At 34.7% G+C, this 26272-nt stretch overlaps 1 protein-coding gene across 1 annotated transcript in view; it reads left to right on the plus strand.

Annotated features, from left to right (window-relative positions):
• The window catches only part of ASCC3 (activating signal cointegrator 1 complex subunit 3), a 250697-nt gene that overhangs the window by 57106 nt on the left and 167319 nt on the right, over window positions 1-26272 (plus strand). Inside the window, exons 9-10 of the mRNA XM_058019769.1 lie at window positions 9086-9286; window positions 9746-9886. Coding sequence (XP_057875752.1) covers window positions 9086-9286; window positions 9746-9886 — 342 coding nt within the window. The remainder of the gene's footprint in view (window positions 1-9085; window positions 9287-9745; window positions 9887-26272) is intronic.

The following is a 26272-nucleotide window of genomic DNA, read 5'->3' on the forward strand; positions in this document are numbered from 1 at the left end:
TTTCATTCTTTAGTCATTGACTCGAAAATGGACTTTAGTATAAAGCACATGCAGAAATCTGAAAAGTTTTTAATTAAAACAACTCAAAGTAGTTTAAGTTGTTGTGGTAATTAAGACTGGAGAATGAATAACGTGTTCTGCTGCATCCTGTTTAGGGAATAGCCACTTCTCAGTGGAATTTCACAGTGTGAGTATGGAAGAATGCAGTAGTCTGCTTTACTTTGATAGCATCCCCAAAGGCAGACTTTCATTCTTAGGAGTATTCAGTCTTCATTTAAGGTGAAATACAGGATAGTATCTTAAATTCTAATTCAAATTATACCAAAGACCAAAATTGGTTTTAATTTTTAAGAAATGTAATCTCAAAGTGGGAATTTTGAAAGTCGAGGGAGGTATATGCTAGTTCTTAAATACTGCAGCATTTAGAAGATTAACTCTCACTCAAATTAATTTAGACAAGTTATAGTTTTTCTGATTTTAATGTTGTCTTTAATTAGCACAAATTTCTGTATGCTCCTTAAGAAATGAATCTTTTATCTTAGATGAGGATGGGCTGTGTCTTTCAGTGATAGAAATGGGACTGAGATGGTTGATCAAGGCATTTACTTAGAAATCACCAAATAATTTTAAATGTTTTTTAAAGATTTTGGGGTAGAGGAACTATATGACTAGAAGATTGACTTTATAACTGATGGGCTATGTTAGTAGTGAAATTTTTTCAAAACTGCAACAAGAAGAAAAAGGATAAATTTCTCTTGTTATGATGCAGTTGTTACAAAATTCTTCCAGCTAGTTCATAAATGGTGATTCATAGAGGAATTCAATTACCAAAAAGTAATTTTTTTGTAGTTTTGTAGATCATAATCTCTTTACTTGGGAAATGTTGGCTGAAATAATTTTATATTGGTCAGAAGAAAAGACTTCAGTTCCTTTGCTGCATGTTAATAGGCTAACTTTTTTTTTCAGCAATAGCCAGACTGTATGTAGCTACTTTCTCAATGCCTTCATTGTCTTCCCTTATTATTTGTTGGGTTTCTCCCTTTGCCTTGCAGTGTCTATATTCTTGAAAAACTAGGAAAGGTTTTTCTATATTAAGTCTTTGATTGCACTTGCTTTTGATTCAGTGTGCATCTAATAGTGATGTTTTTTTCCTCTTAGAGATGCATTGTGTTTTCCCACTGAAGTAAATTATGAGAGCAATATGCCATCAACAGAGCCAGGAGTCTCTTTTAGTTGTATTTAAGTATAAGAAATAATGAGAGTGTTCTCTGAATTGGAAAAAGCCCCAACAAAACCTGAAGAATAAACTGTAGCATATGAACATCATCAGTTTCCTTGTTGCTCCATGTAGAAAAGCTGGGGAGATAGTGGAGATAGATACACCTCAATACATAGCAGGCCAGGACATCTAAAATGTTTCTTAAAAAATTGTAGATATTTTGAATGTAAATTTTAAATATTTTTTAAATGTGTACAGCTTTTTGTGTTTCACTCTCCCATAGTTTTAGCCTTGCACAGCATATTTTTTAATTTTATAAGGAAAAAAGCCTTTATTTGGTTACATTTAATATGGATGAAATGTGATCAACTTCAACCCAAATCTTCCTATCCTCATAAGACTAACTTCTGAGGTTATTAGGAAATGCCACAACTGTTGCCAATTTTCCTTCAGCTGCATTAGTTCAAGGTAATTTTTGTGTGTAATTCACAAATGGCATCAGAAGGGTCCAAGAGGAGGCTGTGTTCTTATCTCCATTTCATTGCTATAATCTGGAATAATTCTCTTGACATTGGATACTTTTGACTTTGCAGCAGTGTCACTGAAATCAGAATCTCTCCTGTGTGTCTGTTTGGATGCCAAAACTTATGCACATTTTCTGTAGAAAGAGTTGCTTTTATGGAAAAATCTTTCTGAAACACTTTGTTATCCAATTCCTCAAATCAAATCACCAGAGGGTACAATCACTCTGTCTATAATCTTTTGTCATATTATAACTAGGTTGATAAACACAACACAGTTCTCCCAGCGAGGGGAGGTGATCCCCCAAGCTGTTCCAGTTTTTGAACTCAGAGCAGTGAAAGCCTTATAGTGGGGTTCTGTCATGTCCTTCAAAATTATTTGGGATATACACATGCAGATGTCTTTGGATTTAATCTGTAGAATTGAACCCAAGAATATTTCGCCGTGATGTCTTTTTACAGAGTAAGTGGTTCAATAATTCAGAAGTCTGTAGAAAAGGTATGACTGCTGCAGCTGTTTGTATAGTGTTGTTCATCAGTTTGTAGAATAGTTTATATATAATAAAGTTGGTGACAATGTAACTGTAGAATTACAGGGATTTTTGTTGAAATTGCTTCAGGCGTGTAAACTCTTAGTTGTCCTATATGAAGGTAAATATTTTCCCTAAAACCTCTTGATTTTGAATAGATAGTTTTTCTTTCTTCAAGAGTGCAGAAGACAGGACTCATGACAAACAAAGCAAACAAACAGAAACAAAGAAATAAAAATCAAAGAACCAAACAACACCACAAACACACAAAACAAGAGATAGAGGCTTTTTTTTTTTTACTTGTTTTTGTTTTCACTTGTTCTTTTTTTTCAAGGAGGACCTGTTTCCATAGCTGGTAGGAGAATATTATACTTCTAAATTTTGCTGCAATTTGTTTTTTAATGGAACTGTTCTGGACTTCTCTGGATGGAGTCTGGATCTTCTTTAGTGAAAGTTTGTTTCTTGAACAGCCCTCACTGTTATTAATTGCCCAGAATTTTGACATTTCTGAGAATTGAGTAATTCAGTAAAAGTCTCAGTGTTTGACAAAAGTATAAAAGCTCTGGAGAGGCAATGTTTAATAAAGATTTAGAAGCAGTATTCCAAAAAAAGCAAAATTGTAATAATTTTCATAGTTTTTGTGTTATGGTGACTTTTTTTGAGCTGGAGTGATCCTTTAATATAGAGTGAATATATAACTTTGTTTTCCTCTCAGGATACTTCCTTTTACTCTAGTGACTTCTGTTAGAATCCAGGAGAATTATGCAGTGTTCATTTTGAGTTTAAAGATCCTAATATAGCTTGAAAGTATGGAAATTCCTCTGGTTTATGATGGCCACTGCTACTTAAATACTTACTGCATTAACCAGTGAATGTGGTGATAATTTTAAAATAAAGACTCTAAAAGATGATGTTTAATTCCAATTAAGAACATATTTAAAGAAGTCTTATATGGGCTCCTCTGTTCTAAAATATCAGAGTATAATTTTACCCTTGTGGTTCATTATTTGTTGTTTCTAGGAATTATTCTGATTTCTTAATCTTATTAAAGGACTGGAGCATCTTTTGGGTGAGCAGAGTGTGAGAGAGCTGAAGAGGAGGCTCAGGGGGAATCTGACGAGTGTATAAAAATACCTGAAGTGAGAATGATTAACAAAGAGGGAGCCAAACTCTCATCAGTGGTGCCCAGTGGCAGCACCAGAGGAAATGGGTACAAATTAGACACATGACATTTCATCTGAACAGAGGAGAGTAATTTTTTACTGTGAGGTGGGGGAATACTGGAACTCTTTGCTGAGAAAGGCTGTGGGGTCTCCATCCTGGCTGATAGTTGAAATGGAACTGCATAGGTGTAAATGACCCTGCTTTGAGCAGAGAGGCTGAACTGGATGTTTCTAACTGAAATGATTCTCTCATCTGTGGTTACTGCTAACAGTGACCCCAATAGCCCACACCATGCAAGAGTTGCTTTCAGTTCTAGGCTAGTCAGGTGTAGCAGGTATGGTGTTGAAATAAGCTGCTGGTTCTCTGGTGTCCTTTGTTGTTTGCATCTGTCTAAAGTGTTTTATTCCAAGCTTCCTTTATTGCACATAACTCTTCAGGTACTGCACTCTGGATGAGGTATAATTTGTACTTACTTGAAGAAATTGTAATGCTGATTATGGCCCAAAGCCAGTCGTAAGCTCTATTTGGTACGCTTGTATAATTTTCATATCTCTGTGTATGCTACTTGTTCCTGCAAAAACTGTTCCCCTAAGTCCAATGAAATCTCACTGATATGATTTGGTGCTAAATGGAGCAGATCCAAACATCATGCAGTTTTTCTTTTACGTGTTATGAGCATTTGCTTAAAATTTATATGCACACTTTGAAAGACAACATTTCAGTCTTTGCGGCAGGCAGGAAGTTATATTCTCAAATAGTTCTCCTAAGATAGTGGAAAAAATAATTTTAGTTTTATGCTATTTATATAGTTACATTTTTATTTATTTCTCTTCCTAAATCTCACAAGCTACCACTTTCTCATGGAAGTAGCAGAATATGAAAAGTATCATCAGGAGAGGGAAGCTGTGGAAGTCCCCAGGTATAACATCTATGTTTATTTCTGGGTGTACCTTCAATAACAAAATAGGATTTACACTGGCACAGAAGTGCTTTAAGTGTATAGATGCATCTAATTAGAAAGCAGGGGGAACAACTAATTATTTATAATTCAGAAGGACAGGGGAAATGTATTTATTAAAATGTGTATGTGTATATACATACATATAAAAGCATATGTTTGTGTGTGCAAATGAGTATATATGCATAGATATGTGCTTTAACCAACAACATTCTAGGGGACAGTGGAGGGGGTGGATGACCTAGAGATTATTTATGTGACAGAAAAAGGAACATCAGAGCTTCATATCCTGAATTTCATGGGTTTTATGTGAAAAAGCATGGATTAGTCATACTATTACCAGTTAGACCAATTAGCTTTTTAACTGAAAGTGTAGTAGAACAGCTGACTGCAAAATGGGATTTGTTTCACCTGAGATACATAAGGTACTTTGCATAAAATAGTTCTACATTAAAATTAAGCCAATGAGTAGGGAAAATACTGAAAGCTCAGCCTTGGCTTATGGGTGCAATGGATTATCTCTAAGATAAATGGGTTGTAATCTTATTACTTTGTTATAATATGACAGAAGAAGTCATCATTACAGAGCATTTCTACAAGGTCTTGGTGATGAATTGCATGACTAAAACTCTATCTTAAGTGCTGATGGTCTGTGCTATTCAGAGCAGATGCTGCCACTACTGAGTTGCTAAAGCAGTTGTGTTTCTGAGCTGAGGCTTGCCTGCAGACTGAACTGTATGGACTCGTTCATGAATATTACTTTAATGACTTAAACAAATTTGTCCTATTTTTAAATTGCTGTCAGAGCACCAACACACAAATATCTTTCTGATGAAATTTCTGGTTTAGAATATCTTGATTAAGTGTAATCTTATTTATTCATAAATGCATTAGTTGTATCAATAAATTCAGTGGGAAAGAATTGGAAAGCTTACTGAAGTAAAATCAGGGGATTTATTCATTCACGTCACAGCTGCTTTGAGCATCATCTGGTTTGTGGAAAGCGTTGCTTCTCGGTGGCTTTTCATATTGATTCATACTTGTGTAAAAATGGCATCATCTTAGGCTTGAAATCCTGTTAGTTGAGAGTAACATTCAGATTGTATTCTACTCAAACTTCCTATGGTTTGTGTTGAATTCTAGGGATAAATCAGCTGTAGAAGGCTAAAGATGTTGCATCTCATTCATTTTCAGTAAAAATCACTTTCTGCCATCCAGTGGCTACCAGTCCTTTAAGCAAGAAGAGGTTTCACTGGATATCTGAAAAGGAGTTGGTCTGTAGAAACCATGGCTGATGTTTATGTGCCAGAGGGGAGAAAATTGTTTTCCATTTAAAAAATATGTAGTATGTGCAAATGACAATTTAAAAAAGCAAATCTTCTAGTACCTTTGTCAAAGTGTGGACTTCCATGCATACTGTTGCATTTCTGTATGCTGCCTTACTATTTAATAAGGGCAAAACTACTGGTTTCAAATTATGCATTTGTACTTACTTCATGGAATAAAATGGAATTTTGAGGAAAGACAATATTTTTTAAGTTAATGGGGACTTAGTTTGAAAATGTCTTAAGATATTTTTTCCTCTGGAGGTACTTTCTCTTTTAGCTTTTTTAATCCTTAGTATATTCCTGCAGAGTGAACTTTCAAAGATCGTTCATTGACTTTTTTGTTATTCTAAATGTTGTATATTGATTTGTGAGTGTTGGCTTGAAAATTAATTGGTGTCTTGAATAAAAAATTAGGTTCTAGTTCAGAACACCATTATTTTAAAAAAGTACTTCTAGTTCTTAACCAGGCTTTTTTTTGGTTTTGGGTTGTTGGTTTTTTGGTTTTTGTGTGTGTGTTGTTTTTGTTGGGTTTTGGGGTTTTTTTGGTTAATCTTTATTCTGCTCTTAATATCCCTGTTTCAATAGGCTTAGCATCTTTCTAGAAAACAAGCTGAAGTTAATTTTTCTAACTTGCTATGCAGCTTCCTCTATTTTTTTCTGGAACATCTGTTTTTTTATTGCTGCTTACCAAGTCAGTCTTAATCCATGGTGTTAAAATTTTCCAACAGGAAGAGAGGCAGGAAATTATTTTTATTTTTCTAAATATGTGTTTATTTTTGCTTACAATTGCATGTCCTAGGGCTATAGTATATGTAATTTCTGCCAAATGTAGAGGAAAGGAAAAAAATATTTTATGCTGCGCACTTAAAGTTTAAGAGAAGCTGGAACAGCATATTTTTATGGGCAGTAGTTTAAGAAAACTAAAGATATATTTAAGGGTATCAACAATCACACTGCTGTAAGGTGATCTCTATGTGTAAAGCCACAGAAATTCAGCTGGATGACTGTGAAAAATTCCTGTCATCCATTTCTAAAGATACTTAGGCTGGGCTTCATTTAGACAGCAAGGTTTCTGCTTTTTTTAAAAACTGCTTCTTTAAATAATGTAATATTGTGTGATGTAGTATTTTATTAGTTCAATTCTGTAATTACCAGTTGTATTTGTGAGTTTCTCTCTGTAGATCCTTTGTTATAAACACTCTAAATGGTTTCATCAGTGTGAACTTCATGCAGTGTTTACAATAGCTTCTAAAAGCAACTCGATGGAATGGGAGGGGACAGGAAAAACACAACCAATTACAAATGCCTGTCAAGAAATCTCAAAATGAATAACAGGCAAGTTAGAAACCTAAAATGACTAAGGAGGCTATACAAGTAGCTGATTGAACCCTGACAACACTGAGATATTCAACAGGTCTCCCAGAAACCTTTAATATTTTGAGTGTCATTCATGAAGATGAAATGAATTTTGAAGATGACATACAAAGTACACATTATGTATATGAAACTTGGTGTAAAAGAAATAAGCTTTCTTCCTGTGGTGTTGCAAGCAGAGCAAACAGTGCAAAAACAGTAACAGTGAAAATTGTTGTGATCTTGAAACTCAGCCACTAAAAATCTGAAGAAACTTGATGAAAAGTTCTCAAATTAGTTGTGTTAAATTCTTTATTTTTCTTCACCCAAGACAATGGTTTAAAATAGATGTTTGGATATATTTGAGATTTTTTAAATCCAACAAATACAAATGAACTTCATGATTTTAATGGTGCATGCTCTTTCAGTGGGGCATAGGAAGTTTTCAAGCCAAAAGCTCTAAGACAAAGGCATTGTTAAATTGAAAAGGACATTTTTCAATGAGAAAGTGTGTTGATTGCATAGCATTTTCATTGACTTCTATACCAGTGAATGTTGTTCATTCATATTCAAAGCCATCTAAAATAAAACTACAGTTGGTTAGTCATTAAGTACATCATTCTATAGATTTAAAAGTAGAGCATTTTCATTTTTTGTGAAAATGGTCAATTTATCTGAATTTGTAATTTGTATTGTGGGCCCTCACATGAGGCTACTACAAGGAAGCTGCACCATAATGATAGACCTAATTTTGTTTGTTGCAAAATTAAGTGAAGTATTTGATGTAAATAGCTGTTGAGGCCCTCATTCCTAAGCTTGCATTACCTGGGGAAGCCCTGCTCAAATAATTGGTTAGTATTGGAAAGAATTGGGAAGAATATTTGGTATTGGAGAGGCTTTTACCATAGAAAACCACTGTACATTAATTCAAGCACCTAGAATAATGGAAAAGAACTTCAGAAGATTCTTTGAGGTCTGTTCTTTACTGTACTTTTGTTCCTACAAGTAAAGCAAAACTTAGAATCTTCAAATATATCAGTAAGATACTTTTCATTCTTTGTAATAGAAGCAGTGCAGGTAATTAAATCTGTAGAAAGAAAATAATTATGTACTCTGCAGTCTATTTTAAACATCTGTGTAAAGTAACTAAGAAAAAGTAAGTTTATTGGAAAATTAATTTCATATTTTAAGGGCTGTTCCTCATTTACGAAGCTTTTATAATCTTCAAATGCAAGAATTGCCACTGTCTCTGTATAGTGGTTCTTTCCTAGTAAAAATGTAATTTTTCAGAGAGACCAACGGGACCAAAGTATTACTGTAACTGATGATTTGTACTTTATAAGATTTAAACATGCATTAAATTCTTATAAGCAGAACTTCCTGTATCAAGTATAAAATTTAGTTTTTCAAAACATTCTCTAAGTTTTTTTTTGGACTACACATACAAATTTTATGTTCCTTTTGGTACTGCAGCTTGTTGTGAATATTGTTGGAGAAAGGTCTGAACAGGGACAATTGCAAGATGGAGATCTTTTGAGATGCAAGAGAACACTTTTACTGAATTTGTGTGTCTGTGTTTGCAAAATTGAACTTTATTGAGTTCTGTTGTTTTGCTGCCTCCTCTTCCAGTAGTTTTTCATCTTAGATTTTGAGGTGTATATTGGTCTTTTCCTATTAATGCTGTTTTACTGATGTTTAGTTACTAATAGATCCCTATTTTAGTAATAGTTTTGGTGCCAGTCTTCAGTAAAATAATGGGGGGTGAAATAGTATGAGGCTAAAGATTTTGATTAATTTTACCAGATATTATCCTGCTATAATTTGTTTTCTTTATTGATTCCCTATTTGAGGGTTTAAGTGGTTTAAATGGTACCCTCAGAATAAAAAAAAAACTTGGAATAATAAATATTATCTGAAGGTATGATTCCATGTGTTCTTTTAATATATGCATAGATACACAAACACATGTACAAACATCTGTGACAGGATATGTGTGGTTTTTGTTTCAATAGATTGGACAACTTGCTTTTAAAGGCATGAAAAGGCTGAACCGAATCCAGTCCATAGTTTTTGAGACTGCCTACAACACAAACGAGAACATGCTGATCTGTGCCCCCACTGGAGCTGGGAAGACTAACATTGCCATGCTGACAATCCTGCATGAAATTCGCCAGCATGTCCAGCATGGTGTTATCAAAAAGGATGAGTTTAAGGTAGGAGTTTAATGAACCAAATAACAGCTTTTTAACTTGTAAGGTAAAATCTATTGTATGTCGTACATGGAATATGAAATCAGGAAGTTCTCAAGGATATTAGACTTTTCCAAGTTAAAGATAAGGCTAGTTTTGATTTACTTCATTATTATTAAAACTATTCTTATTTGTGTTCTAAAAATATTATTATGTGAATAAAAAGCTATGAAAATGCATTTAGCTTTCATGCAGAACCAATTTTCAAAGTGATGAGGCTGTATAAACAAAATCCATTGTCCTTTAAACAGCTGCACACTTATCCAACAAAGATAACTACTTTTCATATATCACTATTAAGATTTTTCACTGTAAGTGCCTGGCATCATATTTCACAATAAATTGTGATTTGTAATGGTTGCCATGAAACAAACGACATTGTGGGGTTTGCTCATTTATCAAGTGAGTGTTGTTTTGGTGCAGATTGTGTATGTTGCTCCTATGAAGGCTTTGGCAGCTGAAATGACAAATTACTTCAGCAAGCGTCTGGAACCACTTGGCATAACTGTGAAAGAGCTGACTGGTGATATGCAACTGTCAAAAGGCGAAATTCTGCGAACACAGGTATGCTTACTCCTTCCAAATACTGTTCTCTGTGTGTGTGTGTTTGTACCTTTTCATAGGTACACTGCTCTTCAAACTCCTTGTAACAGTATTGGTTAATCAGCTGAAGCATTATCACTGCACCTTTAATTACAGTGATTATGTACACTGATATAAGTTCAGAATTCTTCAATAAAAACCATCTTCGAGAAGTTTAAAGTTTGGTCTGCGAATTATAAGTTCCAAATAAATAAGAATGCTATTATAAGTTCCAAATAAATCCAGAACAACAACATTGTTGCAAATATATTAAAATAACACTTACCTTCTTTTTTCTTTAAAAAAACAACCAAACAAAAAAAACGAGCAACAAACAAAAACTGTAGGTTCCTGCTAATGGTTGGCCTTACTGTTCCTCATTTGTCCTTAAAAAGTAAAGATATTGCTAGGCTAAACTTTTGAACATTCATAGAAATTAATAAAATTTGTGGGGTTTTGGCCTCCTAAATAGGATTGTATGAATTGAGATTATTTTGTTTTAGCAGACACTTTTTGCCATATTTATTTCATGCTGTTTGTGTCAATGAAATATAATTTTTCTAAAATCTTAAGATACTTGCATGCCTGTTATTGTATACAGTTCCATGCGATTACCTTTTCCCCTTCTGCCTGGTCTAAGAAACAGAAAAAAGAACTGGTTGTATTATCTATATGAACATTTAGAAGTATAATAATTGTTGATCCAGATGAGTAATATTTTAGCAGTCTTAGCTTTGAGATATTTAACAATTTTATGGTGAGTGGAGAGAAAAACGCTTCACGTGACAAGAATATGTGTAAGTATGTAATCAATGATTATGAGGACCACTGCAGTGGTTACCCAGTATGAGGTTGTGAATAGCAATTAGGAGATGTACATGCACACACATTGGTACATACAGTCACAATAATGTGGTAACCAATAAATAGCAAACCAATGTCAATGAGTGACAGTAAAATCTCTGGTACTTTATCAGAGTGACTTTGCAACACCATCTACCTAAAATCCGACTTTACAAAATTAAAAAAGTTTGGTAGGAACTTTTAGTAATTGAAATTATTTAGATACACCAAATTACCATTTTAAATTGCTTCCTGTTTTCACAGTACTTTTCAGCTAGGGCACATAATCAAGTAGATCATGGTTTTAATAGAGAGAGAGATAATGTGTAATCACTGCTGAAACTGAAAGTGACAGTAGAAAAGCCTGCTCTGAATGTAAGGACAAAGCTGGATGAACAGAATGAATGTAGAATGGAAAAGTGCTATTTATGCTTGCTCTTCTAGTTAGCAATATAATTCCTACAATCTCACCTCATTATTAGTACTCTGCTTATATCCAGCAAAAAAAGTAAGGGGACAAAAGAAACAAAAATATATTTCAGGATTTATTAAAAAATGTGTATGGGAAATAGTTTACAAAGCTGAAATTTATTACTCTTGTAATGGGAACTTATTAATATATACAGAGTATTAACTCAGTAACTTGAGTGTAGAAAAGACTATCTGGTTCATCACGCTCTTTTATTTAATCCAGCATGCCGCTACTAGCATAATTCTTAATTTTGTTGTGGAGAAGAGGCTAAAGCAGATTGATGTATAAAAATCAAGGAGAAATAGAAAAGGGAGGATGTGGGTAAAATATATTTTTTCCCTGCCATGGACTCATTTCATTGCTTTGAAATTAGCTTTTTTTTGCCTGAAACTTACCTTCAAGGGATTTCTACAGTTTCCTATATATGTCATAGTATAGAAACACTAATCTGAAATATATTTGTAGTTTTGAAACATCTAGGAAGAGTGGAGGTAAAAGAAAAATGATGTCCAGAAAAGGAAAAATTTGGAAGCCGTTGTATTTGTGACCCAAAACTCGGTTTCTACATTTTCAAAGAAACTATAGTTAAAGTGTTGATTAATTTCAGTTTTGCATGTACTCAATTTTGTGTCTTTGGTCTTCAAAACATTGGGAAGGTTAAAAGGAAGACAAAAATATATAAAGGCTAAAATTCTGGGACAGTGAAATAACAATTTTATGTTTTCTCTTGTTTGTCGTATCTAATCAGTCTTATGATTAATCAGAAATGTGGAAGGTGAGGATGAGAGATTATAGCAATACAAGAGTTTCCAGTGTAATTGCTGCTACTGTTCTTTAAGATTCTGGAGCCCAGCAGTGTGCAATGTTTCATTGCTGCAAAACAAAGCAAATATGTGGCATGTTAGAAACTGAGCAAAGAGCATTGCTTGTGCTGGATCTTGCTTATTGTTCTGCACATATACTGTTTTCTATCAAAACTCATGAGCTTTCTTTGCTCAACTAGGCACTTTAAACCACTTCATCCAAGCAGGTTTCTTTCACCATTTTTTACCCTGTATTAAATTGATTCTTGCTTCAAAACTTCATTTTACTTGTCAGCCTCTCTAATGCACACATTTCTCAGAGAGGAATACTCTGATAGGTGTTGCTGCTTTCTTTGTAGTTTCAGATTTGCTTTGCCAATCATTGCTCTGTTTTTTAGCCTTTAGTAGTGTAAGTAATGAAGGACCTTTGTTTAACAGAAAAACAGTTTTTCCTGTAAGAATTGATGCTACAGCAGGTAGATGCACACACACAATTTATGTATGTATCATATATATATTGTGTATACATATGAGGCAGTAAAAGGCAGAGGGCAGGATCATCAGCTGAAGTAGATGTTGATATTTAAGGCTGGATAACATTTTCCCAAGATCTCAGCTGGTACTTCTAGGCAACTGAAGGCCTGATAAATATCTCCTGTGACAGTAGTCTTCTGCCTGTTTTCTGAGGAGTTGCACTTTCACTACTTTTATTTTTGTCCTCAGGTGAATCAAATCAGTCACGATGAAAGATGTAAAAATAAGGTGATTGTCAGGTATTAGTTAGAGGTAGTGCTTAAGTGACAATCCTGATCATTTTCTGCTTCCTTTCCATCCTGCTTGCTTCATCCTTCATACTTTGCCTGTGTATATTTAAAGATATATCTTTTCTAAGTTATTACATGAAGCTCTACTGCTTATCCTCATGAGGAAAAATTGCTTTATCTGACAAATTTGGTAACTGTCTCCCTTCTCAGGAATGCATCCTTAATGTACAGTGGGAGGTACCACTATTAGTTTTTTCTACAAATATTTTTAAAGGATATAAATGCTAGCAAAAAAAAAAAAAAAAAAGTACCAGGGAATTTACATTTTCATTCCCTTTGTGGTAGAATCAAATCTTTTAAATATTTTTGAAAAATTCCAATTAAAAAGGTCTATAGCACATTTTTCCAGCAATAACTCTCTCTGTGCTTTCCATGCTGTCATTTATACCCATCCAGAAGGCAGCCATGTTTCTTGCTGCTCCATACTTCTATGGTATTAAACATTATATGATTTTATAATGCTATTTTTGAATATTCATTAATGTTACTATATTTCCAACACACTTCATAAGCTTTTAAAATAAGTTATTTCTGACTTAACCAATAATGAAATTGATTTAAAAAGAAAAAGGAAAATAGTTTTATTGACTCTTCAGTCAGTTTTTCAACCTGCTCCCCATATCTTATGCCTTGAAAGCCACAGTTACAAGTTTAATGTGGGATGTGTGTTAAAATTCTGAGACAATTGCCATTCAGAGAAACATAGAATGGTTTGACCTTGCATTTGCAACGAATACAATGTAGTTATAGTTATCTTTTGAAAGTTTGGAGAATACAGCTGGAATTGGAGCAGTATAGATTTATAAGGTAATCACCAGGTCTGAAAGCAGTGCCTTGCCCTGGGCACAGTGTATTGTGAGCTGATGGATGAGTGGCATCATGCCTTAGCTTGTGCAAAACAGTGGTACAGAGTGCAGAAATGCCTTCTGGCCTTAATACAAAGTTAGTGGGCATCAAAAAATGTAGAAGATAATTTCTTTTTAATGTTTTATGTGAACATAGCATAAAACAAAGTTAAGATCCTTAGCATAACATAGTAAAAGCTTTTCAAAGTTTCTTCCACCTTTATAAACTTTAAATATAGTTTTTGAAAATTACCCTGTTAAATATATTTTATTTTCTTTTTAAAGAAAATGATTTTGATGTTTTATCACATCTTCAGTTAGTGTGAATGTTTCTCACCTTTGAACTGGTACCTCAGCAGTTTTGTATTAGATGCATTTTGGTATAATCGTTGTCAAAAGCCTGCATTCTAATTCAAATAAGTACATGTAAGTGAGACTGACATTTTGAAGTTGAAACAAGTTTTCTATAATGTTTTTGCTTTATTTTGTGCCTCAGACCTGCAGTTGCAATCATAATTACTTATATTGGTCTTAGATCTCTTCTTTTGTTTTGAGGAGTGCCTGACTCTCATGAGCCTTACTTGTTACAGATATGTGTTAGTGTTAAGGCCAGATCATAAGTACTTCCTGTGTTGCTAAAATTGTGTAGTAGTTGGAAACAAATCTGCTTTCAAATTTTGAAAGCAGGCTAATTTCCCCAGCCTATAAACCTCTACATGTCTCTGTTCCTTCATTCTCATGTTGTTGGAGTCAAAGGGATTCAGACAGCAGGAAAAAGAAATTTACTGTCTTTTAAATAAATGTTACGAGAAAATTAATCAAGCTGTAATTGTGTGAATAGTCCTGATTCTGCCACTTCTGAACCACTGAATATTTTTTTAATTCTATAGGAATATAGATTTTTTTTTAACAAAAGAATTTCTATTTTTGTTATGGTTCTTCTTGATCAAAAAATTAATTATACAGAAAGCAAGGTCATTCATTTAAAACATGTTATTGGATTTTCTGTAACGTTTACATAGTACTCAGGTACTTAGAGGTCCACAGAAAGAGCTGTTTGTAATTTACTGAACTGCAAGGTTGTGTCTGTCAACATGGGCCTAAAGGACATCACAGAAACAGACATCTCCATCTCCAAGACTACTGGGCTTCTGCTGGACTCCACATACCTCTGTCTTTTTTCTGATACAGATTTGATAAAAGAAGGGCGTATCAGAAGCAATTGAGAAGCTCTATATCACCTTAGTCTGCTTTCAACCTAATGTGCTTCTAAAACATTCTTTCTTAATGAAGGCACAAAATGGAAAAACTATAGGAGCATTCACCCATTTAAAAAAAAAAAAAAAAAAAAAAAAAACCTAAAAAAACCCCAAACACATAAGAGCAAACAAACAAACAAACAAAAACTCCTTAATTCTTTAGGATCTCTAAAAAATTCCAAGAATTTGAATTCAAAGTTTACATTTTTGCTGTCATGTCTGGGTAGTGAAGAAAGTCCTGCTAAATATGACTTGTACCATCATTTAGAAAATGGGCAGCTGGCTGTCATATTTGTTCTCTTCCCATCAACCTGTATAAATGTAAGTCACGTTGCTTTCAGAGCTGATTCTTAACATTGCTCACAGTTTATATGAGAGCTATCTTCACATTTTGCTAAGAAAGTATCTAAACCATAGGTTTAGAAAAGATACCACTTTAATTTGCCAAACATGTTGAGCAGTTCAGAAATGTGAATGATTTCCAGGCGCCTGGGTCAGAGCAGAAGGAGGGGAGGAGGTGCTCCAGGCCCTGGGGCGGAGATGTCCTCACAGCCCTTTGAAGGCCGTGGTGGAGCTGATCCAGGTCCACCCTGCAGCTCTTGGAGCACCCCACACTGCAGCAGGTCCATGGTGCAGTAAGGGAAAAGGTGGCCCATGGAGAGCTGGTGCAGGAACAGCTCCTGGCAGGAATTGTGCCTGTGGAAAGGAGCCTGTTCCTGTACCCTGTGGTAGGGTTACAAAGCAGAGTGGGGGAAAAGTGTGGGGAGGGAATGTGTGAGATGAAGTTGTGGACTGACTATAACCCCCATCCCTGAGTTGTAGAGAACTTTGGAACAAAGCAGTGAAGTTGAGCCTGGGGAGAAAGGGGACCAGCAGGAAGAGGTTTTTAGGTTTTGTCTTTATTTCCTCACTTTTGTACTCTATTTTTAGTTTGCAATAATTTTTTCCAAGTCTGTTTTGCCCATGACAGTAATTGGTACATGACCTTCCAGTCTTTTATCTTGACCCATACACTTTTCTATCTTACTTTCTCTCCCTGTCCAGGAAGGGAGGGGAAGTGAGTGCTTGGTTGGACATCTGCCAGCTGCAGTGGTTAACCTGCCACAGTTACTTCTAGCTCAGTTAGTTTTAGTTTGGGATTTTTTAAAAATAAATTTACTGCTTTCACTGGTGATTTAATTTTGGTATTTAAAATCCAAGTGCATTTTGTTTAGTTTATTGCAAATTTGATTAGCTGGTTATTTTTCTATTTAACTTTACCCAGATGTTTATACTTGAAATAAGAGTAATTTAGAGCAAAAGGGCAATTCTTATTGAAGAGCACAAGTAATACAACCGCATTGGTGGTGTCATTGTAAACAGTAGTGTTGTAAATGAAAAGAGAATTTGTGTAAGCTGCATTTGCATTGGCAAATACATTTGTCTGATTACTGAAAATAATGCTTTTCTTGAAGAGGGGAAATAGCCTGAAGGACCAAGTGTATTTTGACATCTCAAAGATTAGCTGATTAATTGTACTTTGGATGGCAAGGCAGAAGTGAGAAGTGAAGCAGAGACTACAAAAGCATCAGAGCTGAATAGGGCAAGTAGTTCTGAGAACAACAAATGGCATCAGGACCTCTGAGTGATATGGATGGTCACTCTGATAGATTCTGTCAGCCAATAGACTCTGATATTAAGTCATGAAGGCTTTATTCCCTATTGGAATCTGATACTAATAAAATGGAATAATGCTTTTTTCTCAAGTTCTTAACTGCAATATAAAACTAATCAAGTCCAAAACTATTTGAAGCAAAAGAGGGCTATAAAGTTGAGGTGCCTGATGTTTCATCTACAGCTTTATTTTTCTCATATACTGTTTCTCATTTCCTGCACTTTAATAGGGTATAGAGATGCTTCTAAGTAAAAGCAAATAGTGAAGTTGATTCCTGCTACTTTTCCTGTGTACATTATATTAAATTTTAGAGCATTATATTCTATGATATTCTGCAAGGTATGTGCTTCACACTTCACAGATATACAAAGCCCACTGTTAGAGGCTGAATATGCATAAACTGTGACTTTTCTTATTCCTATAGTAAATACATGAGATAATGATTCTTTACAGTAATAAAGATGATGTTATCTTGACATGCATATCACACTCATTCAAAAATGTTTCAGTTTATGAGCAAGAATTATGAATGTTTTTAATTCAGAATATCGACAGCTCTTCTCCCATAATAGTAATTCACAGGATATTGTATTGTACTGCATTTTAACAGAAATCAACTGTAGAACATATTTTTTTTGAAGGTTGATTTGTCAGTTGCTATCCCATTTATATTACCACAGCATTTTGTGAAAATTATATTAAGAACTTCACTGAAAAATGGTGTAGAATGTACAGTCTAAAGTGTCTTTGAAGGAAGATAGTGCTATTTCATTTTCTTGTCTCTTTGTCCCTATCTAATCTCCTTTTTGCTTATTCTGTATATTTTGTCCATCCCTGTAAGCACTTACTCTGATTTTAGTCTTCTGCAAATGGCCTTCATTTCCTATTGCATGCCATTGGTTTTTACTTGGAGCTGTTGCAAACATCTGTATTACTCTTGACTTTAGATGCCAGTCTATTTCCTTCCAGAAACAAAATTATGCTTTGGATGTGTTAGATGAATAAAATCTAGAAATTTCTTTTGGTATGAGGAGTTAAACTTTCATGAAGTGGCCTTCAGAAGTGATCCAGCAATTAGAAAGCTCACAGACTGAAAAACCTTCTGCTTTTCAAGTTGTTCATTTCAAAACCAGAGTTTAACCTGGTTAATAATCTCTCTTCCAGTATGCCTAGAATGTAAAGTAGTGCTGGATTCTATGCACACCCCTGGTTTCAATAGCAGAATATCCTCTTTTGATCAAAATTTGGACTGGGACAGGAAGATATCAAAATCTAATTTAAAAGAAAGAAAGAAGAAGGGACTTGTCTCTATTTTGAGCAATTCAACTTCATGAATATTCCTTAGTACAACCTTGCTGAAAGAAAACTTTCTTTCTTCTGGATTTTCAAAGATATGCACAATCTAAAAAAAGTCTTTCTTTCTCTAAATGAGGTTTCAAATGAAAAAAAAAAAAAAACTGAAATACTTAGAACAGAAGTCTGTGCTAAAGTGGATGTCTGAGTCAAGAAGGATCAAAATCTTTTTTATAGTGTAGGATTTCTGCGTCCCAAAGTCATCTCCACTTCACACTGTTGTTTCCATACGTATTTCCATTGTTTTAGAAGTTCTCATAGTGTGCAAAAAAAATTTTGCTACCTGATTCATTGATCATGCTATCTTCAGGCAAAAGTGTGTTTAAAAAAACCTACTATCCAGGATCTCTTTGAGGCAAGGAGGCTTGATGACATGCCACAGACTGTTACGCTTTTTTTCTGTCTCACTTTTAAATTTTTTTCTCTAAATGTTAATTGTAATTCTGAATTAGTGATTAGTTCTGAAAGAAAGATTATTAAAACATTATCAGAAGAGATGTGTCTTTGTACATCTGCAAGATTTGAAATGCTGTGGGCTGTTTTAAAGTTCTGACTGTGGCAGTCTCTTCACAGTAAGCAGTGTGCACTCCCAGCTGATAGCAGTCACACTCAGGTTTGTGACCAGCAACACTCAAGTCCTCAGCTGGGCTGAATTAATTCTCTTCAGCTTTTGGAGGGAGAAAATAGAATCCTAAAAGTATTTCAATGGATAAGCAGAAGGAAGAAAAGTTAAGGTTACTCTCTTCAGAGATCCAAAATAGGAAATAACAAAAAGGAAATGAAGACATAACCTGGATTAGATGAATCTGCACTTACTTATTTGCAGCTGAGTCAAATCCTCATATTTGAAGCCCACTTCCTTGCAGGTTGGGCTCATTACTGTAATGCTGATATGCCCGTCTACCTCACCTCAGAAATGAGTTTCCAGGTTTTTAGCACTGTAGTGTTATTTCCTGACCTTTAAAGACAAGGAAGGAAATTTTCTGTGGGTGCCATTTTTATGAAGTCTATGGTTTTCCCAGTTTTCTTACTTCCTTACACCAACTTGGGCAAATAGTAAAGCAGGTGAAAAATTTTCACATTAAACAGCAGAGAGGTAACTTTGGGCCTCTGATATTAATTCTAAAGGATGACGGAACTCAACCTTTACTCCTCAAAAACAAAGGCAGTAAACTCTGTGACATCACGTGTAGGATTCTTGATTGTCTCTGCTGATGAAACCTATTGGGAAATAAATGAAGTTTGAATAAGAAATGAAGTTTGTATAAGAAATGGCTGGATATTTTTCCAGTGGGTTCAGTTAGTAAGTTTGTTGTTTGGTTGAAATGTTGTCTGCATTGTTTCTGTTCTTTTGTTGCTGGAACAGCTACATTGCTTTCTCAGGCTGATGTTATCAGTCTATGCTTTCAGCACTGGACTTCCTTTTTTTTTTTGGCATCAGTCTTCCAGTATTTTAGTGAAATTGTTGGAAGTCCTTCTGATTTATGACCCTTCCATTAATATATGTGCCTATGACAGCTGAGATTTTGCCAGTGGGGCAAAGTACTTATACATCATCAAACAGTAGCAGTTTGAATAAAAAATAGTAGTCCTTTATAAGGAACTGAAGGTTTTGTCTGTGACCTAAATTAGTTTCTTCATTTATGACAGATTTTACTAAAATCAATCTTCCCATGCTTCAGAAATTAGAATCACTGCTCTTCAGACATGCATTTACATTTTATTTGAAATAATTTACTTTTGAAATAGACAGACACAGTTGTTTATTTTGCTAACATGCCTGTTTGCTTGTTGTAATTGCATAATCTGTAGAATTTTAGTGCATGGTTTGACTAAGCTACTTTGTGATTAATAATCAAATGTCACATACAATGATAAAGTGTGTAATTGACTGGCATTCTTTGCTATGACTCACTTGGCTAAAATCTCTTTTGACTGGGCGGAAAGGTGGGAGTTAATTTTTGGTTTAGCAGTAAAAACCTAGTTGAAACAAGGCCAGATAAAATTACAGACATTTTGAACAACAGGAAAAAAATTGGTTTATGTATTCTGTAGCTAAAGGATATAAGGTGGAGTTGCTTTGTAATTGCATTCTTGGTAGCGTGTTCCCTTTTATTGGAAATAATTATATTCATGCCTGACTTGGCTACTAGAAGTTTTTTTAAACTGCTTTAAAACCAGAATTTTTGAGTGTTTTTCTTTTTTCTTCCTCTATAAGTAATAAACTATTTGGCATTGTACTTCAGCAAATACTCGATTTGGATGAAGAGCCCTTGCTAGAAGTATATACTTTTGGTTTTTTCCTTTTCCTCTCCAGTGGGTACATTTTTTCATTACTTTAGGCTTTATCAGAGCATATTCCGTTTTAATATATCTGTACTTTATGCACTTTCATAAATCACTGTCTATGAAGGGGTTTGATATTAAAATTTGTGCTGGTTTGGCTGGGATAGAGTTAATTTTCTTCATAACAGATAGTATGGACTGTGGTTTGCTTTTTCGCTGGATGCAGTGTCAGTGACACAGGGTTTTTTGTTATTGCTGAGCAGCACTTTGAGAGAGTCAAGGCTTTTTCTGCCTTTTTCCCCATCCCAGTACCAGGAAGGGTACTGGGGGTGCACAGGGAATTGAGAGGGGGGCACAGCTGGGACAGCTGATCCCAGCTGACCACAGGGATATCCCATTCCACAGGCCTTCCTCCACAGAGCTGGAGGAAGGAAGGGGGGACATTCAAAGGGACCGTTTGTATCCCCAAGTCACTGTTACACCTTGGGGTCCCCTCATCACCTGCTGCCAATGGGAAGTGGTGAATGAATTCCTTGTTCTGCTTAGAATGCCTCATATGCACCTTTACCTATCTCTACCCTGTATATCAAGCCTCACTTTTACCCCATCCCACCAGAGGGGACTGCACAAGTGGCTGTGTGGGGCTCAGTTGCTGGCTGGGATTAAACCAAGACACAATGGAACTGAAAAGGACTAGCATAAAAATATAAAAAACAAACAAAAAAAAAATTTATGCTTTGGAAACGCCATTGTTCCAGACTGCAGGAATGCTGTTGCTCTTTGGTTCTATGGCTAAGACCAACAGTGTCACCTACAGGTGAATCAAGTAGATTTCTTAATTTTTCAAGCAGATATATCAGACACTCAAGATAAGTTAGTTATTGAAAATGGGAAGTTCTGATTTCATAGTTTTTCATTTAATATCTTGAATAAATTTTTCTGCTTATTATTGTTATGAAATTAAGTGCAAATACATAATTCAAAATATTTTTATAAGCAGTACTAGCTAAAAATTTTTGAAATTATATTTTAATGTGTATAGAAATGATTATTAGTAATATTCTGCCTATTTGCTATTTAAAGTCAAATTACGCTGAAAATACATGTAATTTATGACATTAAAGTACATTTAGTGTATGTTTTTATAGAGGTCAAAATTCATTGTCTGTCAATGATTCATCTCAATTCATTGTGGCAGAATGTTGCTGAAGTGAATATGAAATAAAATGTTAAAGATATGGCATTGAAAATATCAAATTAGTAAACATTATTTAAATCTGTAAAAGATTGCTCTTAGATTATTGCATCTGTTTCTTCAGTACAACAGATATTAACAATGCTGAAGTTTTTCTGAAAATAGACCATACAAAATTAATGTATGTTAAGAGAGAGGACACTTGTTCTTCAGCCATTTTTTAGGGGTTCAGCATCTTCCTTTCTCTGTTGTCAGGTTTGTAATCAAATTATTACTTTTTAAAGGACCCTTCTTTACTTTTGCATGACTGGGACTAGTTGAATCAAATTCTGTCCTGACTTGATGGATTTTTAGGTGTATTGCTGTAGTGATGTGACCATCCAGTGACACTGAATCACATGAGTTGCAAAGTATTTGTAATGTTTTAAGCTAGATTAAGCATATTTTCATCATCAGAGAGGCTGCTGTGTAATAAGGATGTGTGACTCTGAGAAGAAGAAAGACTGGTTGGAGCTGGTAAGTTGCTCCAACTTCTGCATCAGAATGAATAAAGCTCCTAAGGGGAGGCTGCCTTTAAGCTTTCTATTCTTTCTATTCCTATTAAATTATTTATTTCCTTATATATATATTTTTATATAAATATATATTTATATATTTATTTATTTCCTATATATATATATGTATATATTTCCTTATATATATATATGTTTATTTCCTTTTATATATATATATATTTCCTTATATATATATTTATTTCCTTATATATATATATATATATATATATGTATCTGTCTATATACATATATATATGTATGTGTGTATGTATGTATATCACAGTCTTATGGTCTGAGTTTAAAGAGATTTGAATGCTTTTGTGTAGATTCTCATGTCAGCTGTTGCTTTTAGAGACCCCAGAGTTAGGTGGTTACCTTACATAAGATTCAGTAATAGATTTGAGACTGTTTCCTGTGCCTTCATAGGCACCAGTTTTGATGTGTGCTGGTTTTACTGTGGCTTTTTGTCATTTAAGAAAATACTTAAGACAGTGACAATGAAAACCAAATGTTATTTCTTCATGTCAAAGGCACAATGCTAAGCACAAGATCTCTTTACTGCTCCTTCCATTTACTTTGTCTTTCTTTACTGTGTTTTGGACAGTCCATCTTATACTTGCCAAGTTGTATTTGCTGCTCCATCTCTCAAAACAGATAAATGTAACACTGATTGGGCAACCTTGTTATTGGGGTGGGGGAGGGAGGGAAGAATTCATTGTGTAGTAGAAAGTTTCAAAGACTTTTAATTCAGTTGTGTGCTGATATACAAAAATTATAGATCCAGTTTTATAGCTATAATATGTTCAGTTAGCTCAATACCTTTGTGTCATGCAGCATGATTCTTGAGTTGGAGTCTTCACTTAATGTCCTTCAGAAACTGCATTGTGTGTGAGGATATTATATGTAATGTAGCACATTACAGCAATATTTTCTGCACTCCATTGTAAATGGCCTTGCAAGTGAATGAGTTCAATAAGCTACTTCAGTATTTTTTTAATCTAGATGGAAACTCAAAGTCTTTCAGACTTTAAAACTCTCTAGCAATCCTTTGTACATTGTATTCCTGCTCAATGCCTCCAACCTCAGGAGTGGCTCATCCTGACAATCAGCAAGTTAGACAAGAGTATCAGGAGACCTACAGGAGGAAAACCAAATATAAAAAAGGAAGCATGCAAGAGGTGGATGCAGGAGCGGCTGACCTGGAAGGATTGTAGTTGTGCATGTTGAGCATGAAGGGACAGGATTAGGTAAGAAAAAGCTCAGGAACACATGTGAAGGGCAGCAAGAAGGGCTTCTGTACAGCAAAAGAAAAATTGGAGAAAACCTCTGCTAAATGGAACAGGGTGCCTGATGCCAAAAGGCATGTAAATGGCTGAGGTGCCTAATGCTTTCTTTGCTTTGGCCTTTATGGTTAGGCCTGGTTTTCAGCAATCCCCAGCCCCAGAGACAAATGGGAAAATCTAGAGAAGGAAAATGCAACACTTGGAATAAAGTCAGGTTAGGAAATGTGCAGACAAAGTGAGTATGATACAAGTTAATGCAATCTGATGATATTTTCCCACAACTCCTGAGGGACCTAGTCAAAATTACCATGAGGTCATTCTTGATTACCTTTGAAAAGTCATGTTGATCCTCTGTGTGGAAACAAAGCAGTTTTGCAGATGGTGCAGAGCTGGAAGGAGTGGTTGACAGATCAGATGGTTGCACAGTAGTTTAGAATAACTTTGGCAGGCTGGAGAAATGGGCCAACAGATATCTCATTAAGTTCCAGAGTTTATGCCACATCCTGTGCAGGAGTGAGGGAGTAATTTTATGAACCCATCCAGGCTGGGGCTGGTCAGATGGAAGGCAGCTTTCCAGGAAAGATAACAGATATTCTGGTGGAAAACAAAATTGATATGAGCAAGCAACATCCCCTTCATTCTGGGCTGCATTTCGGAAGGGTGTTGCCAGCAGCTCGAGGGAGGTGGCTGTTCCTCTCTGCGCAGCCCTGGTGACACATCTGTGGTGCTGGGTCCCATTCTGGGCTCCCCTTTATGGGAGGAACAGGGACATTCTAGAGCAAGTCTGGCAAAGAGGCATGGAGGTTATTGAGGGATAGGACATCTGTCACAGGAGGAGAGGGAAAGCAAGTTGGAGTCATTCAGTCTGGGTATGGAAAAGCTCAGATAGATAGATGTGATGTGAGTACATTGTGTATTTATGCTTAAAGAAGACTAAGCCAGACCTCAGCAGTTTGCAGTGAGTGCAAAAGAGGCAGTAGGCACACAGTGCAATACAGGAAATTCTCTGTAAATGTGAGACTTAGTGGTTTTTTTCCTGTGAGGGTAGTCAGACACTGAAAGTTTTTCTAGACAAGCTGTGGAGTCTTCAAAGACTTTGAGTATCACCTGAGAGGTACTGGATCCATCTCTGTGTGCAGTGTTCAGCAGACTCCTCTAGGTGACCCTGATCTGAGCAGTGGGTTGGATTGGTGGATCTCCAGAGGTGACTTCCAACCTTGTCCTTGCTGTAATTCTGTGAATACCAAAATTAGTCTATTTTGATGGAATTGCCTATCTGATATTTACTGCCCATATCAGTAAAAGTAAAAGATGAGCAAGGAACATTTTAGACACTATTCTGCCTGTTAAAATGTACCTGTGTAATCATTGAAGATGACATTTTGTCAGAAAAAGTTCAAATTTTCTTTCCTAGTGATGAAATGCTAATAAGCATTTTTCTTTTCATGTTTTTCTATGTAACATTAAGACTAAAATTCCTTAAAATACATTGTCTGAATGTTAAATTATGAAGTGCAATGAATCTTAATAAGTAAAAACAAAGAATGTCTCAATTTAAGTTCTTAAACTAATACCAGAGAACTGAAATTGAAGTACTTTGTGGTATGAACTAACTGCTCATCTGCATATGATTAACTAATGAACTTATTAAAAACACTAAATAAAATATTATAGGTTTTGTCTCAGGCTTTTTTTTCACTGAAGATCTTCAGTAAAAGTTGGAGGAAAGTAATTTTCAGGAGTCTCTATTACCATTAATATTTTATCTGTGAAGAATTTAGAAGAATGATTTACTTCTGTTTGGTTTAATGGCCTTTTATAGCTGAAAAGGTTCTGTGGAAAAGGTGTCTACACGTCTTTAAAATTACTTAGTAACTGTTTTGCACTTCCAAATACTTTTTTAAGCACAGTAAATTTTACAGGGTGAAAACGCACTCTTTTATAGTTAATGCAAATGATGCATTAAGTTAGACCCTTTTCCCAGAGTACAATTTAAATGTACTCAGAAGTCCAATTATCTTTGATTTAGCTGTAAAAATTGCAGAATAACAGCTGTGCCTGCTGAGTGAATATTCCTCTGCAAAAAGATAGCTTATTTGAGCAGAGTTGAGGACAGGTTGCTCAGGGAATGTTTGCCTCTTTTGGATCTTTTTCAAATTTAACTGCTTCTGGTCAGTAGAAAATACAAGTAAATTACAAAAGAGTATCAGGGCAATGGAGAGTTTATGTCCCCTAAGTTGTCATTTTGCACATAACAGAATATCTTTAATTTGTCTAGTATTTATTACAATTTATTTATCTCGATTGTCAAGCATTTATTGTGATTTATTTGTGGAACAAACCCCAGAGATTATATTTCAAATTAATGCTTGCAAATAATTGCAGATAATAATGCTAAATTTGATGGCATTTAGAACACAGCTTTTTCTATACTACAGCAAAGAAAAATTTTAAGCACCTCTGACACTGAAGAATCAGTTTACATGCAATAACTATAATAAAATGTAGTGTAATTTAGAATAAAAGTAGAATATATGTAATAGTAGTATAAAGAATTCTTATTATAACAAAAAATATGTTGTTATCATGAAGTTCCTATTGGTTTATATTGTAGCATGCAGTACTAGCAGGAAATGTATTAGTAGCATGTTAAATTACTAATATAGACTAGAATATATTTTCTAGGCTATATGTTGTACATAGTTACCTAAGTTACCTATAATTGAAATTTGAAATGAGTTTTTTAAGTTTTTGTTTACCTTGTAAACTGATCTTAAAACTATACTGTAAAGTAGTTTGAGAATTAATCTAATTTGTCCTTCTGAGAACACAAATGTAATATATATATATATTTTACTGTTGATAAAAATTGCTCAAATATCATTTTGCAACACCCTGATCATGGAGCTTTCTTAAACTTCCCGTTAAATCTCCTTCAGGGCTTACCCCTCTTCATTTTTAAAAAAGGTTTGGTTTTTTTTAGATGGAAACCTATTT

This window comes from Melospiza georgiana, chromosome 3 (genome assembly GCF_028018845.1).
Source record: "Melospiza georgiana isolate bMelGeo1 chromosome 3, bMelGeo1.pri, whole genome shotgun sequence".
Lineage (NCBI taxonomy): Eukaryota > Metazoa > Chordata > Aves > Passeriformes > Passerellidae > Melospiza > Melospiza georgiana.